This window comes from Macrotis lagotis, chromosome 1 (assembly GCF_037893015.1).
Source record: "Macrotis lagotis isolate mMagLag1 chromosome 1, bilby.v1.9.chrom.fasta, whole genome shotgun sequence".
Classification (NCBI taxonomy): domain Eukaryota; kingdom Metazoa; phylum Chordata; class Mammalia; order Peramelemorphia; family Peramelidae; genus Macrotis; species Macrotis lagotis.
Window position 1 is genome coordinate 514,587,091 of NC_133658.1, and position 18,245 is coordinate 514,605,335.

General features: G+C 38.6%; 1 protein-coding gene across 9 annotated transcripts in view; it reads left to right on the top strand.

Moving 5' to 3' along the window:
• Positions 1 to 1,019: 1,019 nt before the first annotated feature.
• CASK (calcium/calmodulin dependent serine protein kinase) overlaps positions 1,020 to 18,245 on the top strand; it is a 466,034-nt gene continuing 448,808 nt past the window's right edge. For all 9 annotated transcript variants that reach the window (XM_074214148.1, XM_074214150.1, XM_074214151.1 and 6 more), the window contains exon 1: positions 1,020 to 1,112. In XM_074214148.1, coding sequence (XP_074070249.1) covers positions 1,054 to 1,112 — 59 coding nt within the window. In that variant the 5' untranslated portion in view covers positions 1,020 to 1,053. The remainder of the gene's footprint in view (positions 1,113 to 18,245) is intronic.

Below are 18,245 nucleotides of genomic sequence, written 5' to 3' on the forward strand. Positions count from 1 at the left end.
CCACTCCCCTTTACTCTCCCGCCGCCGCCGCCGGGCCGGGGCGGGGGGGAGGGAGGAAGAAGGGGGCGGGGCCTGTGGTTCTGGAAGCCGCGGCCGCTGTAGCCGCCGCAGCGGCCCGGAGAGAGGAGAGCGCAGAGGAGAGGGAGGCCGGGGCGGGCGAGAGAAGGCGTCCGAGGAGGCGGCGCGTGGATGTGGCGGGGCCGCCCGCCGGGGAGCCGCGCGGGAGCCCGGGGCCGCGCACCGCGCCGCGGGCCGCGGCTGAAGGAGGCAGAGCGGGTCGGCGGCCGCCGCCTCCCCCACCGCACCCCCGCCCCAGCTCGGCCCCCTCCCCTCGCCCGCGGCGCGCGCTCGCTCGCTCCCCCAGCCCGGGCGCGGCGGCGCGAGGAGGAGGAGGAGGAGGAGGAGGAGGAAAGCCGGGGCGGGCGAGCGGAGACTGTGCCCCCGCCTCCTCCCGTGACCGCCCCCCGCCCGCCGCCGGAGTCCCTTCATGGTCCTTCCCCGGCCCCCCCGCTAGCTGGAGGAGCCGCCGCCCGCCGCCGCCGCCGCCGGGCGGTGGAGAGGAGCGGGGGCGGGCGGGCGGGCTGGGAGGCGCCGCCGGCCCGCGGACGCTGCAGGGGAAGGTGCGGCTCGGCAGAGGCGGCCGGTGGGTCCGGGAGACCGGAAGGAGGCGGCGGCCCCGCGGCCCGGGAGCTGCCGCCGCCGCCCGCCCGCCCTGCCCGAGGAGGCTTCCTGGTGATCCCCGGGCCGGGAGCCGAGGAGGAGGAGGAGGAGGAGGAGGAGGAGGAGGAGGAGGAGGAGGAGGAGGAGGAGCCGTGCTGCAATTCCACCGAGAAGCCGCCGCCGCCGCGCGGTTCTGGATTTCCTACGGCGCCGGCCCCAGCAAGCCCGGCCCCAGCAGCCCGGCCCCAGCGGCCCGGCCCCAGCAGCCCGGGCCCCAGGGGAGCAGAGGGGAGGCCCGGCCGCAGCCCCAGGGAGCGGGATCCGGCCCGCGGCTCGTGCGGCGCGCCGCCCCTCACCTCCCCGGCGCCCTCTGTGTGAGTTCCCCCCTGGACCATGGCCGACGACGACGTGCTGTTTGAGGATGTGTATGAGCTGTGCGAGGTTATCGGCAAGTAAGTCCCTCCCCTGCCCCGGGGACGGGGAGCTGCATGTGGCGAATGCTGGCCCGCCCCGTCCCCGCAAGCCCTGTCCGGACCTCACCTGAGCCTCGCGGGCTGAGCCTCGCCTCCCTCCCCCTCCCCTCCCCCTCCCGCCGATTCGTGCGGTCTGGAGATGATGGCATCCCCCTCCCCTCCCCTCCCCCCCCTCCCCTCCCCTCCCCTCCCCTCCCCCTCCCCTCCCCTCCCCTCCCCTCCCCCTCCCGGGCTGATTCCGGGCCGAGGGGAGAGGAGCTGTTTACACGGCCTCCCGCGGTTGCACATGGCCTTGACCAAACTGACTGGCTGCTTGCTCCGGGTGAGCCCTGTGGGTGCTCGGGACCACCCCGCCCAGCACAGGCCCCGCGACAGGCTCGCATTTTTGGTGTCTGTTGAATGGGTCGAGGGCCGGGGGGCGAACTTTAACGTTCCTCGGTTCGTGATATGTGTGTGTGTGTGTGTGTGTGTGTGTGTCTATTGGACTAGACCTATGCCTTTGTGTTCACCCCCATGACCGTGGTGGAGGTGGTCTTTTTAAGGCAGCTTTTCTTTAGTTTCTGCCGATCCCATAACCTGCTTAGATTAAGGTTAAAAGGAGATTGGATTCGGCTTGTTATGCAACAATTATTCAAACAGATATTCATCGCTTCTATCAAATTGGCGTTGGGATAATTTTTTTTTTAAACGTGGGAAAGATAGAGGTCTGCTTTGAGCCACTAGTTTGGTATAGTATGTGACAGTGACAGCCAAAGTTCTCAGCCTTTGTACCTTGGTTGTACCATTACACTAGGAAAAACCAAGGAAATCAAGATCATAACAGTACTGATTGAGTTTTAAATCTACATTATCTTATATTCGTTTTAAATAGTTCTAGTTTAAGTGCACATTTCTCTTGAATGAATTTATGAATGAAATGCTATAGATGAAATTGATTTTATTCTAGTTCTGCTTATAATTTGCAGAAACATTTAGGAGTTTGCATGGCAAGATGTGAAGCTGTTCTCTCTCAGATGAATTTGGCAAGGGGAATCTTTTTTTGGAGAGAATGCTTTTATTGCCTTTAAAGATCTAGAATGAAGTCTGAGATCTTTTGTTAGAGGAAACTATCTTTAACTGGAAGGCAATTTGAAGCAATTTGTTGAATCTGAATTAAAACCCCTGTCTGTGATGCTTATTATCTCTGTGGGGTTGGACATATCACTTTAATTCCGTGGGCCTCAATTTCCTTGAGAGGATTGGATTCTAGATATCCTCTGAGATGGACAGCTCTAGATCTATGATCATACAATACTAACTCTAAGAGTATCAAAAAAGAATATTGGGGGGTAAATCCAAACTTATTTTATCTTAATGTCTCTAAATTTCTTAGTAGTTTTGAAATTGTTTTGGTTTAAGATGCAGATTTGCATTTGTGTGTTTTATATGTTTCACTAATTCTTGTATATGGAAAATGGATATGCTGAAGATATTAAGTGTAACTTTAGGAGGATGATATATTAAACTGAAGCTTCACATGATGAAATTATGAGTATAGTTTACACATTTTTATTCAGGACTGATTAATATGCCTACATGTTCTTGTTTAACCAACTAGAAGTCTATCCTAATCTACTTCGGTGATGCTGCAGTTATTTGAAGTTTAGAGATTTCAGAAAATAGAACATCTTACTAGAAGCATAGAAGGAAAGGTATTTTAGGTAATATGCCAAAAAAAATCAAGAAAAGAAAGACATGATGGTGAATTATCTATAAACCGGCATGTTTTTTATATAAAAGAATAATATTACAATTGGAAGAATGATCATAAACTAGCTAACTGGGTTACCAACTTAGTTGTTCCCCCCTCCTTTTAACTAGAATATGTTATAAGGGAAAGAGGGCTAAATCTAGCTTCAGATTCTGACTTCAAGTATGACCTTAGGCAAGTCACTTGCCATTCTGAGTCTCAGTTTTCTCAATTGTAAGATGAGAGTTGAACTAGAATATCCTTTTGAATTCTGACATCTGTCAACAGTGATGGTACTCATCAATGTTAGGATTTCTTTAAAATAAATGGTGGAGTCATTTTTGATATCGTATTTTAATTACTTGGTATTATTTCTACTTTCCTTCCCTTTTCCACAAGCCTCAAGAAAGCTGAGAACCGTTCAAGAAACTACTCAGTTAATTTTAGAGTTGCCTGAGAGGAAAAGCTAGTTTTGAAATGATACATCATTTGAATCTAAATTTCTCTGAAGAGCCAAAATCTCATTGAAGTCCATCAAGACAAAAATCTCAACTGGGCTTTGTACTGAAAGAATGCCATTTATTTTCTTTGATTCCTTTACTGAATACTCCAGTATTTTTGAGACAGTATTATGAGGAAAAAAAATATAATGATGGGTGATTCTTGACCTTTGGCAAGTTGAGAGGGTTACAAGTAAATTCTTACAGCAACCATTGAAACTGGCTTCGGAATTATCTTCTTTAGACACTTGACAGCCCGTAATTTTACTTGGCATGTCTTTAACTAAGAATAAAAAACCTTGAAGTAACTCACAGATAGGAGGTCAAAAGTATATAAATATATTCTATTAATTTTGTTACTATAACACTAGTTTTTGAAGGTGTTCTGAGAATACTGACATAAAACTTGTTTGAAGTTAAGTACTTTGAAAGAAATAGTCTCTTCATCAAGTCAATAGGGAAACAATTTTATATTCACTTCAACAAATATTTATTGAATCTTATTTTGGGCAAGATCACACTGTTAGGTAAAGTAAGAAAGTTACATATTTTGATTGACTTGAAGCTTGTTTTAGAAGGATTTTATTGTGTCCTGTTAAGAACACTCTCATAGGGGTGGCTAGGTGGCGAGCACCGGCCCTGGAGTCAGGAGGCCCTGAGTTCAAATTCGGCTTTAGACATTTAATAATTCCTTAGTTGTGTGGCCTTGGGCAAGCCACTTAACCCCATTGCCTTGCAAAAAAATCTAAAAAAAAAAGAATATTCTCTCATAGTTTTTAGAAATGTTAACTGCAATAACTTTTGAATGGGGAAAGGCTGGAAAAAAGTGCCAAGGAAAAATTTATTTTTACCATAATACGTATTTTGAATAATTAACTATTAGAGAAATCCATGCTTAAAACATTTTGAAATGCTGTTTTTCTACAGGCTACTTTTATTTGAAACATTTCTCCAATTTCAGAACTGAATATTATGTTTTGTCAGATAATCTCTTAGAATGGAGAAGTAAATTGTAATACTGAGTCTTTACCATTTGCAGACTTTTTGGTTAAGAAAATAAAGCAGTTGCTGGTAAGGCAGGGAGTTAAATTGAAGATATTAGAAAATTTTTACCTTATTTTATTGTATTTTGTGAAAATTTAATATAAAATAATAGAGGAATACTATTATGTATTCCATAAAAAATGTGATTATGGGAATGAAGGCATAAACTCCTTTATTTATAGTTGTTTTAAGTAAAGGAGAGTGAAAAAATGCACATAATTTTCACCCTTATTAATAGTAGACTTTACTATCACATTTTGTGAAAATAAAAATTATTAAATGTAGTTTTGTGTCATCTCTCATCAGTCCTCCATATATGACAGCATCCAGAATAAGAGCAAAATTACCATTAAAGTTAAAACAAAAATATATTTCAGGTAATATTTTAAAAGGCTTAATGTGGGTAGGTAATACTTCATTTCTGGGGGGGCAGGTTGTTGTTTGAAAGCAAAAAAATGCTTTTTGATTGTTAATACTGAATTGAAAAAACTAAGACATGGATTTTGTCTTCTTTGTAGTTTCCAATCTTTCCCAGATGATAACCAGGTACTCTTCTAAGCTCTAGGGATACAAACAAAGACAAAAACAGTTCTTGCTCTCAGGGAACTCAGTCTAATGGGCAAAGATTCTGTGAAAACCACCCCATATCTATGGTGTTATTGAATGGGATTAAATTGGAGGTACTCTGTGAGAAGACCCTGGGGGGGGGTATGATTTGTGGAGGGAAGGAGTTAGGGAAGAAGACTTTTAATAAAGGTGGTACTTAAGAAGTCTTGAAGGAAGCCAGGAGGCAGAGATGAGAAGTGATAGAGTGATTCAGCCCTGTGTACAGCAGCCAGTTAGTTAGAAGGTGCAGCCTGAAGATGGAGCATCATGCTCAGTGTTCCGGATTGTAGAGTATGGGAATGATAATAAAGTGTATTTAGGGAACAAATTTGGAAGGGTTTAAAAACCTGTTTGATCTTGGAGGTAATAGTAGGGAACCACTGGAGTTTATTGAATGGGAAATGACATATTCATATATGTGCTTTTAGAAGATCACTGTGTCAGATGAATGGAAGTTGAATTTAGAGTGGGAAGAGACTTGAGGCTAGGAGACCAGCAAATTGTCTCTTGTATATAATCCAAGTGTGAGATGATGAGGATCTGCATGCAGTAGTGCCAGTGTCAGAGAAGAGGGGAAATATATGAGATAGAAATAACTGGACTTGGCAACAGATGAAGAGTCAAAGGTGAGTTGTCAGCTGGGGTGATAGTGCATTTAACAGTTTTAGAGGACATGTAGGAGTCAGGAAAAGCTTTGGAGGAAAGATAATGAGTTCTGTTTTAAACTTAATGAGTTTAAAATGTCTATAGATATCCCATTGAATTGTCATAGGTAATTGGGGATGAGAGTCTGGAAGTCAGGAAAGAGACAACTTGATGGATCTCTTGGGCTAAGAAAGACCTCAGTTGGAATTCTGCTGTGGAAGCTATCTTTGTAACTGTGGGCAGTCACTTAAGCTATTTAAGACTCAGTTTCCACTTAGGTAAAATGGCAATAATGTCTTACAAGGTGGGTGTGAGGATCAAGAGAGAGATAACAGGTAAAAGCACTTTGTAAACTTTAAAAGGTAATATATTAGTGGAAGACATTATTATTTCAGGTTTTTGTCTGACTTTTCTATGTCTTTAATTTTCACGTTGATTCCTTTCAAGTAATGCTAACATGGAGACTAATGTTCTTAACAACATAGAAAAGGAATTGCTTCTATAATATTTAACTACTGATTATGGTTTTCTATTGGCATGACTTAATTTAATATGAACTATTTCATTAGTTTAATGTAGATTGTTTGCAATAAAGTATATTGGATGACTAGGGTTAAGTTGCTTTATGCACTTGAAATTCATACTTGCAATTCTAGTAATATATTGTACCAGGGGATTTATATAAAAAAAAATCACTATTTATACAAATAAATACCACATTTGCTAGTTCACTGATTCTTAAACTTTTTTTGTCTTAGAAACACTTTATATTCTTAAAAATTTTGAGGACACGCCAAAGAGGTTTTGTTTAGATGGGTTATATCTATGAATAATTATCATGTTAGAATTAAAATGTCTTAGCATTATAAAATAGTTTTCACTTTGTGAATCTCCTGAAATAGGGATTCTCTGGACCACAGTTTGTGATCTGCTCTATTAGGTCATTCATACAGAGGAAAAATCCAACTTTAATAATTTGTCTTAATAATAATTAATAAAAGAATAATAATTTTCAGATTATCTTAGGAATGTTAAATTATTTTGGCATCTTCTCTATATGTGGTACTGCTAACTTTGTATATTTGAAGAATGGACACCTTTACTAACTGAATTGTTTGTATGCTAATAACAAATGAAGTTTATTAGAAATTAATTGAAGTTCTTTGCAAGAAAGTTTTGTTCTCAATCCATTTTACATTGCTAAGGAGTTTTGTTAGCAAAGTAAAGAGATACTATTAAACTTAATGAAACTTGCTCATAGGCACAGAATAAGTCTAAAGATAAAAATATTTTGTGTGGATTAGGGCTGGCCAAAATGTGGCCAGCAGTATGATTTTATGTGGTCCCCTGCCTGTGGGTTTACTAAATATTTCAGTAAATAAAGCTGATCAACTGCAGAGCTCTCACAAAAATAGCAAATCAAATATGTTGTCTATTTTTCAATAAAAACTTTTAAAAATAAGTTTGGATAGCCCTGGTGTACATCAAACAACTCTCCATAGAGAAAAGCTATATGATACATCTCTTAAAGGTATGTGTGTGGGAGGAGTGAGAGGTGGAGGGTAGACAGATTCTGGGTCCCAAGTTGGATAACTATACAGAATGTCTGCAGTTGATTTCTGCATATAAATGACCTTTGGAAATCTTTCCTGTTTTCTTTTTTCAAATCTGCCATAAACCTTCATTTCCCTGGAGCTGCATGTGTTGACTGCCTTGTACTCTCCTGGATCTGTGTCCCTGACATGTTTAATTCCAATAATTGTGACCTTTAACTACTGTTAACTCACAAGTTTCTATTTTCCAGCCTCCTTAGTATCTCTCTTTTCCCTCCAATCTTTTAAAATCTCCAATTGTCTTACCTCTTGGGCTATATGTGACCTTTTATTCATTTAGATGAATTTTGTTATATTTTTTCTAACTCTGTAAAATATCCCTTTAGTATAATTAACACGGGAAAAATAAATTCAGTATTATCATTTTAATTATATTGGCATGGTTCAACCATGAATAATGACTATTTCTTCAATTATTTTTAATTTGCCTTCTAATGGGCAACAAATAATTTATGATTTCCTGAAGTATTCATGCTTGTTTATGTTATGCTTCTTAGGGAGTTAGATGTTTCTTAAATTGTTTCTCCTTAACCTCTTTTCCAGGCCATTTGTTTTTGATAGATAATTTATATTTTTCTTCTAATTTTTCTGTCCTTTGATTTTGTTTTTATATTTTTTGCCTCATTAGAGTCATTAACTTTTTTTTCTTTTTGATTCTAATTTTATGAGATCCATTATTTTTTCCATGACCTTCTGAAATTTTCTCTTAAGATTTCTTGAAACAAAATACATCTTGGCTCTTTTTGTTGGACATGGTATTCAAATAATCCAAAGGTTCTTAATCCTTGATCTGTTTTCAGTTCAGGTTAACCAGATGCTGGAAGTGATGCTAGATGCTGCTTGATGCTTGGGTTTGAGCCACACTATTACTGCTGCTTGGTTTCAGAACTTCTTTCTCAGTACACAACCTACATCTCTAGACTGCTTGGATCTATGACCCAGCATTGAGAGATGAATGACAAAGCAGCTATTGGGCACTTGCAGAGCGCTATAGATCTGGGGTCTCCTTTTGTGTTACTGCACAGCCTCTCTTGGGATGCTTGCTCTTGTGTGCCATGTCTTCCTGCCTGGATCCTGTCCTATTTCCCATGCTGTCCTGGACAAAAGATTAATTGTGGCTTTTTCTGGATTTCTCCATCAGAATTTGGTCAGGTGCAGTTTATAAATGTTTGAAGGAGTTGCTTCCTTCCACTATATCATCTTGAATCCAACAACTTCTTTTTCAAAACCTTTGGTTGAGAAAGAGAAGGGATGTAAGAGACTAGTTAGCAGAGATCATAGGGTCTAGGGAGAATTTTTTTTTTCTTTCTTTCTTTTTTTTTTAATAATAAGGCAGTGGGGTTAAGTGGCTTACCCAAGGCCACACAGCTAGGTAATTATTAAGTGTCTGAGACTGGATTTGAACCCAGGTACTCCTGACTCCAAAGCCGGTGCTTTATCCACTACACCACCTAGCCGCCTCCTAGGGAGAATTTAAGGAAAGTTTATTATGCCTGTAAACATCAGGGAAGGAACCAATGGATACAGATTGAAAATAGAGAAAAAAGGAGATGATAGTGGAAGTTAGAAATGGGATGAAGGGCACAAGTAGAGGGGTTGGTTTTTGGCACAAAGATCCACCTATCTCTTAATAAGAGTAGAGGAATAGATAGTTTGGATGATATGGAGGACTTACTCAAGGAGTACTCTTTTTTTTTTCCACTGTGTAAAATATGTGGTAAGATCCTCCAGTTGAGAGGGTAAAGGGAAAAGGTGGGTAGGGAATTCTAATGAGAAAAGAGATGTGGAATAGCCTTTAGAGAATGATGTAAAGTATTAAGAGTTTCTTTGTATTTAGACAACAAATTTACTGGGACTCTGTCCACAAAGTTGTGAGATTCTTTCCCAGTTCTAATCAAGGAGCATAATTCAGTCATCTATTATGTTAAATGCTATAAGTGATAGAATTGGGGAGCAGGAAATTTGAGAGCAGTGGATTTTCAGTGAAGCAATCAACATTTATGAAGTGTCTACCTATGGACCAGATCTGGTCCTAAGGACCAGACATAAAAAAAAAGATAAGGTGCTAATATAAACTCAGTCTGATGAGGGAGACAAACAGATGTGCAAACAAGGTCTGTTTAGATTAAATAAAATCATTGATAGAGGAAAGGATCTAGAATTAAAAGGAATTGGGAAAACTTCTTATAAATTTAAGATTTCAGTTGGGACATAAAGGAAGACAGGGGAAGGCAGTAGGCAAAGATTAGGAGGGACACCATTCCACAGATGGAATATTGCCAGAGAAAATGTCAAGAGCTGGCACAGCAAGGAGGCCATTGGATCAAAAAGTACGTAGTGGGGGGAGTAAGAAGTAAGATTAAAAATTAGAAGGCTGGGTTATAAAGAATTTTAGTGCCAAATAGAAGATTTTGCATTTGATCCTGAAGGTGATAGGGAGCCACTGGAGTAGGGTAATGACATGGTTAGACCTGTGCTTTTTAGTGAAATCACTTTAGTGGTTTAATGGAGGATGAACTGGAGTGGGGAGAGACAGACCCATCAATAGGCTGTTTTAATAGTCCAGATGTGAAGTGATGAGAGCCTGCCCTAGAATGGTGGAGTGTCAGAGCTGAGAAGGGGTCTTATTTGAGAGATGTTGCAGAGATGAAATCAACGGACTTCAGCAATAGATTAGCTATGGGTGTGAGAGATAGTGAAGAGCTGAGGATGACTTCTAGATTGGGAATCTGAGGGACTGGGAGATTGGTGGTGTTCTGTACGGAACAGTGGTAGAAAGTGATTAAGGAAAGGTAAGTTTTTACAACCATAAAGACAAGGTTATAATAAGTGTAGAAATAATTCTGATGTTGTTATTTAAAATAATTTGCTGTTATTTTAGTTATTGAATATTTGACATTCAAGTATAAATGTACAGTAGGTAAGTGGCAATGGGGGATTTGTCTTATGTGTTGGAACAAATTCATGTTTTTCAAAATAAGCCTCATAGCAGAACTGACTGCCGTGCTTCAGGTGAGTTTTCATGAGTCGGATGTGATTAGTAAGAATGAGGTGATTTTCCATTTTTCAAGGAAAGATGGTTAGATACCATAATAGAGTTACTAGATGCCATGGAACCTTAGATTTGTTGAATGGGTTGAATATCTGAATGATCACATTGGAATGTAAAGTGACTGCTCCAAATGATTTCCTAGTACATTGCATCACTTTCCATGATCTTAGACAATGATACAATTTATTTCTACTGTTATGCCCACAATTTGCTGCAGTAGTACTAAACTATTTGTTTCCAAGCAAATATTTTCTGCTTTTAATTAATGCCAGAGAGTAACTGTTAATACTGATAAATTTCCTTTCTGAGTTTTACTGTTATTTATTCAGAATAAGGCGTTTCTTTAAATCAGATTCCTATTCTTTAAATTAATTCCTTTTACTATAACATTTTGAAGGAAGTATTTTCACTGAAGATTTCTATAATTATTTTATATATATTAAATTTTTATAGAAGCATTCGTATTGCCAGTTTGATAAACAAAGATGTAATTTCCCTATATTACATGCCCTGAATATGATTTGAAGATTAATCAGTGATTGGGAGCTACTTATATACATAAATACATAAGTAATATAAATGTTTTGGTCCTGAAAATCAGAAGTGTTGTAAAACATTTCTTTTTAAGTATCCACACTAATGTATGTGTGTATATATATATATATATATATATATATATATATATATATATTGAACTTGTGAAATTCAGAATATTTTACTTTTATGTTCTTTTTGTCATATCTGGGATTAACGATAGAGATACCAAATTAGAGACTAATATCATGTCCGTTTAAATTTCAAAAATATGTCTTTTTTTTTTCCTGGAGGCAGTCTGTGTGTTCTTTTGGCTAGTACTTTCTTTATTTTCTGTATTCATAAACTTGGGGAAATTTTCTTATATTATTTCTTACATTATGCTCCTAAATTTCTTTTGACTTATTCATTTGGGAGGCTTATGATCCTTTAAATGATCTCAATAGCCATTGTCTTGTCTTTGAAACCAATGTTTTGCTTGTAAAGAGATCATCTTTTCTTTTAATGTTAACTGCTTTTTGCATCTCTTGTAGTGTCCTTTATTTCAATGTATTTGTATTCCTAATCTATTCTCTATTTTAACTTCTTTGGAGAGACTTGCTACTGTGGATTCAAGTTTTTCTATTCTGGTAATTATTTCTTTTGTAATATAATTATTATAAGATAATAAACTGTCATTTGTTCCACTAACTTCTCAAGATTCTTATCTCTTGAAATATTCTGGAATATCTTGTTGGAGATTTGATACTTTTATGAAATCATAGGACTTTTTTTTAAAGTATTGGTTCAGTTTCCTTTGTTTTATGATATTTAGAGAGATTTGTAATCTCTTGGATGTGTTGGTACTTATCTTCTCTTACTATAGTCATCTTCTTTGTTGATTTATTTAACAAACATATATACAAACAAACTTATATAAAGGATAAATAAGAAATAATTAACAGAGGGAAGGTACTAGAATTAAGAAGAATTTAAATAGATTTGCATTCTTAAGTAGAATTCTAAATACAATTAAGAGGAGTTAGGAAAAGTTTTTTTTTCATTTTATTAAATTTTATTCCTCTTGCAATCTTCAGTGGTTTTAGCTTTTTTTTTCCTTCTTATATTCCCCCATTAGTCACTTTGTGATTGTTTTTCCCACCTTCTAAGTTTGCCCTTGGTACTTGATCTCAAAACCTTTTTCCAGTTGTCAGAATTTATTTTGGCCTTCATTCCTTGCCCCCGCCCCCAGATAGCTTGGAGGCAAGTGGGAGAGAAGGAAACTAGACACCCCCCCCCCCACCAGCAGGATTCTAGTTCCCTTTTCTTAAGATTAGACACAATCCTGTATGTATGCTTGTCCTTTACTTCATTTCCATATTTAGTTCTGTGCTGAATCAGCATTAGCCGCTTTTCATGAGTCTACCTTATATGACTTGAGAGAGAGTTGGCATTCACTACATGATGCAACAGGATGCTGAAAGAAAGACAGTGAGCTTTATGGGTAGAGACTATATCAGGAGGAAAATCCAAGAAAGGGTCTCAAAGCACAAGTCCATGAGTTGATTTGTTTGCCCTGCCTAAGCCTGGAAACTCAGTTGGACAGGGAAACTGAGTGAGAATGCTATGGAATACATTCTTTACTGTTAATTCAGAACACTTCTTTTTTAGGCTTCTTGCTTTCTTGCTTTGGAAACATCTGTAATTAACCAACTCTGGTCTATGATTTCTCCTCTGCAATGAATGAATAGAGCACTGACCCTGGAGTCAGGAGAACCTGAGTTCAAATCTGGCCCCAGACACTAAATAATTGCCAAGTTGTGTGACCTTGGGCAAGTCACTTAAGTCCCACTGCCATAAATTTTAAAAAAATTTAAAAGAGTTAGTGGGGAGAAAAGATTTAAACCTTCACTTTGTTGATCATCTCTATTTGTTCTTTCCTAATATACATTACCTGCCTGGCATCAGAAGTCAAATGTAGCAACTATAGGGGATGTGGGTTTGAGGTAGAAGTTACTGGCATGCTATTTTCTTAATATATTGATTATTTCTGACAGGATTTGCAGGAGTTGAATTTTTGGTAAATGGAATAATGTTTTGAATTTATTAGGAAGATATTATATTGAAAGAACTCTTATAGTGGGAATCCTTTTGCAATGTTATTAATTGTTGCCAAAGTTATCTTTCTAATTTTTGTCCTCTGTAAAATGGTGATAATAATTTTCGCCTTACCTCTCACGGGATACATAGAAAGCTAAAATGAAATTGTGTCTCCAAGAATGCCTTTAAAAGTATACAATGTTATACAAAGTAATTCATTAATAATTCCATTTTTATTTTCTTAAAGTGAGGCATGCCCATATTTAACAATAAGGGAGGCATTTGTTACTAGAAATATGCTGTGATGGCATTTATTAATGTTTCTTCCATTTCCCCATCCCACCTTTTTTTTTTCTTACATTGGTTCCACATAATTGAAGAATTTCCAGGGAGAATTCTTGGTTTGTTTGGAAACTGTCTCAGAATTAAGATTTGCCCAGTACTTAGTCCCTGGATAGAATTATGGGCATCAGAATGTGATTTGGAAATATTATGAAGTAAATTTTTGTTTGTAATGACCCATGGCATATTTGTTCGTTCTTCTGTGGCCTGCCTTAAAACAATGTGGATTTCCATATCCTCATGTGTATCATCATGGTCAGCTGCTATTCTTCAGTCAGCTTCTGTATTCTATTTTATCTCTATCTGTATAAATATTTTATATATTGATATTCTCCATGTACCTTTGTACCTTGTGCCTTTATTCATATTCTGTTATTTTGGACAAACTAATAGTTCGTGTATAAGTCTTTGCCCCCTGCCTTCTGTTTATCCTTTCTGGATAAGACAGCCACCTCTTGATTGGTTATAGCAGGTCTAATAGAGAGTTAGCAGGAGAGCATGATTAGGGGCCCTCGGAGATCAACCAGTTATGTTTCAACAAGTTATCTGTACTGGTTGATGAAGCCTCACTGCCATGTAAAAGTCTGGGCAGGCAGTGTATGCTATTTGCATTTGTTTTGTGTAAGAGAAACCCACAGCACACCTCATAGTGCTCAAAGTTGAAGGGTGTTGAGTGGCTAATCTAATAGGCTCCCAAGGCACTATGCTAAACGCTTAACAAATATGATCTTATTTGATTCTAACAACAATCTTGGGAGGTGGGTGCTGTTATTATTCCTGTTTTTATGGATGAGGATATTGAGACAAATAAAGGTTAAGTGACTTGCCCAGGGGCACACAATTAGTGTTAGAAACTGGATTTGAAATAAAATCTTCCTGACTGGCCCGGCACACTATGCACTGAACCATCCTCTGTTACTCAAAGGTTCAGAAATAGTTCATTGATTGTTGTGTCAGGGAATAAAAGCAAGGAGGCCAGTTAGACTGGCACCAAGTCTTTGTAAGGGGGTGTCATTTTCATTTAGTCTGGAAAGACAGGCTAGTGCCAGATTTTCAGGGGCTTTAAATGTCAAACACATGAATTTCTATTTTAACCCACAGGCAATGGGGGAGTTAATGGAGTTTCTTGATTCAAAGTAGTGATATGATCAGACTTGTACTTTAGGAATATCAGTTTGGCAATTGTTTGGAGTATGTATTGGAGAAAGGAAAGATAGGATGTAGGGTGAGCAAATATGAGGCTTTTACTCTAGATTTGGTCAAATGCTGTAGAGAGCTCAAGAGGGATGAGGCCTTAGAAAAAGTCATATGAGAGTATTGGACTAAAAAGGATAATTGCCTAAGGATCATCGGAGAAGTTTCAGTTGAGTGTACATTGGAAGCAAATTTCAATGGGTTGAGAAATTAATGGGAAGTGAGAAAGTGGAACAATGATTATGGATTATTAGAGCTGTTCTAGGGGGTAGAAATGTAGAATGATAGTCTTCAAGGAAATTGTGGCTTTGTTTTATTTTGTTTTGATGGAAAATCTAAGCATATTCTAAAAGAGTCAAGGAGCTTGTGTATCAGGAAAGGCTGAAAATTAGGGAGAGGGAAAAGATGATTGAAGTAGTAAACTAGGTGAAGCTGTCAGGAGATGGAGATCTGGTGATAGCAAGGAGAAAGGGCTACTTCTTCAGAGATGAGCAAAAGAGGCAAGGATGAGGGATGAAATCTGATGTGATTTGAAGTAGGGAATTGAGGAAGAGAGGGAGCTTTTAATGGATGGGCTCTTTTTTTTAAAAAAAATTAAATAGAGATATAAAGTCCTGCTGAGAGGGAGGGGAAAGGGTTGGTATAGGTGTGATTTGAGAATACAAGGTTGGAATAGTGGGGCCAGTAATAAAGGGCAGATCTTGAAAGATTATAAACTGCATACAATGGTGAAGGTTCCCAGTTGATATTGGATATAATATAAATTTGTAGAAGCCCCATTTGGAACAGTTGTGTGATATATTCCAGCTGTGTTCAGCTGCAGAGTGTGAAAAAAGGTGATGTTTAAGCTTGAGGTTCAGAGAGGAGTGAACTTGATAGGCCTTAGTATGTGTGAAGTTAAGTAATATTGAAAGGAGAAAAGTGAAGCAGAGTTGGGCTAATGGGCTGGGAAAACATGAAAATTGGAGTGATTAGAATGAGGATAGATCAGATAAGAACAAAGAGGATTTAGGGGGAACTGAGGTACAGGGAGAGTTGGAAGACAAGACAAAATAATCAGAGAAATTTCAGAATTGTAGAGGTGAAACTTTTGCGATGTTCATGAAATTCCCGGAATATACAATCTCTTTGTAAGACTGAAGTGGAGTGAAGGAAGTTTTGCCTTAGAAGTGTTGAGGTAGATCTGAGAAGTGGGAGAAAAGTGCATTTGATGGGACACCATTGAAATGCCCAAGTGTTTGGGCAGGAACTCTTTCTAATAAAAGGAAACATTATAATTAGGGGGTGGTTTCTGTGTTAGTCAGATGAAGAAAATCCATGGTGCTTATGGTACAAATAAGTAGCAAAGCTGTTAACAATTCATCTTTAATGAAATGAAAAGCCTCTGAACACTTATTATGTGTTAAACATTTAGGAGTTCAAATGTAGGGAAATTAAACAGTTCTCACCATCTAGGAGTTTATTTTTATAGGAGGAATACAACATATACCTAGTTCTCATAGAAGACCTCCCAGGTTTCCTGCTTTATTGCTTGGGAGATGCATGGTGGGTAGGTAATCAGATATGGTGGAAAGCTTACCAGTCAGCCCAAGGTTGAGAGGTGGAAGGAACATGAGGAAGTCAGAGTAAAAATGGCAAGGCTTGATGATGTCTTTAATGTCATTTTCATTGGTAAAACCTTACCTGCCAAAGATACCGAGCCATTTGACAATAAAAGTGCTTTGGTGGCAGGAACTCTTCTTCCGCCCCCCATGTTGAGTAGCTATGGCTTTGAGAAGGCAGGGATTGTGATTCTTGCAGAGGCAGTTGGCAAGTTGCATCTTCACTTGTGATTGCTCCTCTGGATGATGACTTCCAGGAACCAGTTTGGAAGCAGATTGATTAGAATGGAAGTTCTACTCTTCTTGGAACTCTTGGACTTAGCTGCTCATTATTAGCATTAGTGGTGTTGGCAGTGGCAAAGATGGTGGGGCTCCTCCTCCAGAAGGGTTGTTCCCCTCAATTATGGCACTGGGGACCAAATTGGTCTGTGGGGGGGGCACTGCTATTCCCATAGCTTTTTGGGTCCAGGCTGTTAGGATGTCTTTAATAGGGTTTGAATGAAGGTGTTGTTTGAGATGGTGGCAGTGGACTTGACCTCCCTGGCACATGTTGCTTTTTTGAGCTAGGCTGATTTGCCTGCTCCATTAATGGTAGTTAGTTGTCATTTGTTGTTGCTGATAGAGATACATCTATCCTAGATGTATATTTTTGTTAACAGTATCTTGACATGTAGTTGCATTTCCTTTGTTACTTGCTATTGGGTGGGTAAGAATATTGTAAAATAAATGTACTTAGTTTTAGCTTTGAAACAGTTTTGTTACTTCACTCTTTTCACAGTAAAGTGTATGGACCAGCAACATCGGAAAGAATAAAGGTTTATACAGTGTTTTCATTAGCTTCAATAACCAAGTCAGCAAGTTCAAACAGATTACTCTGGTGTGCTGTATTGAGATTATTTTAGACCTAGAACTAGAAGGGACCTTAAAGGACGTCTTGTTCAATATCCCTATTTTATAGATAAGAAACTTAAGGAAATTAAATCATTTATCTAAGATCACACAGGTAGGAAACATCAGAAGTGAGATTTGACCCCAAAGCTAGTGCTCATAGGTATGTCTTCATCCTAGTTAAGTTAACCTGTTTTGGCCAACAGTGAGTGCAGTCTTGTTTATTTTTATTTTGTGACTTTTGATATTACTTATGTGATTCATTTCTATTAAACAAATAATTATCACTAGAAATTTAATAAAAAAAACACTATGACTGTGGAGAAAGATAGTGTTTAATTTAAAAAAACAGTCTATACACAAGGGAACTAAGAATGTAGGAACTGAACAAAATATCAACAAAAAGATGTAGTAGGAATTGAACAAAAATATCAACAAAAAGATGTAGTATATAATGTTACATGACAGTGGAAAAATCGAATTGCATGTAAAGTTTGGGGAGAAACCCTTTTATTGATTAAGAGAATTAGAGAAAACTTCTAGGAGTAGTTTTTATTTGAGGTGGATTTTAAAAGAAAGAATTCAGTAGGAAAAATGTAACTAGAGGACATTGGCAATAAAAGGAACAGAATTAAGAAAGGTTCAGAAGCTGAGAGTTAGATATTAAGGATGATTTTGAGAGTAGAGATTACTATCCTAGTTTACTTGAAGTATGTAAGTAAATTAGAGGAAAAATATGAGGTAAAGCTGGAAATAAAAAGTGACACCAAAGGACTCTGAATGACAGATGGAAGAGAGCTTTGGAAGCCAGTGAAGATTATAGAGCCAAAGAAGGACCTGACTATATATATATGAAAAATTATTGTGAAGGACTTAAGAACTGTAAGAAGGTTATTAAAATATAAGGAATAGAATGAAGAGGGGCAAATGAAACATTAGCAAAGCTGGAATCCATAGATTTGTTATGAGACAGATATAGGAAAAAGAGAAAGATAATCCCAAACTATGAACTTAGGAGACTGTAGTGTTGCAAAAAAAATTTTTGATAGGTGACATTTATACAACACTTTCTAAAGTGTCTTCTTCATGCCAACCACTGATTCTCTACCTGCTCTGTCCTAGGACCAGGTTTAGAGATAAAGATTACAAACTTTGATTGGCATATGTGAGATTTGAGATAGCCTGTAGCATTTGGGAAATGAGAAAGTGGTAGAAAATAAGATTGGATATAGAGTATAAAAAGAAAAGAGAAGAACCTTGGTATACTTAAGAGACAGATTTTCTT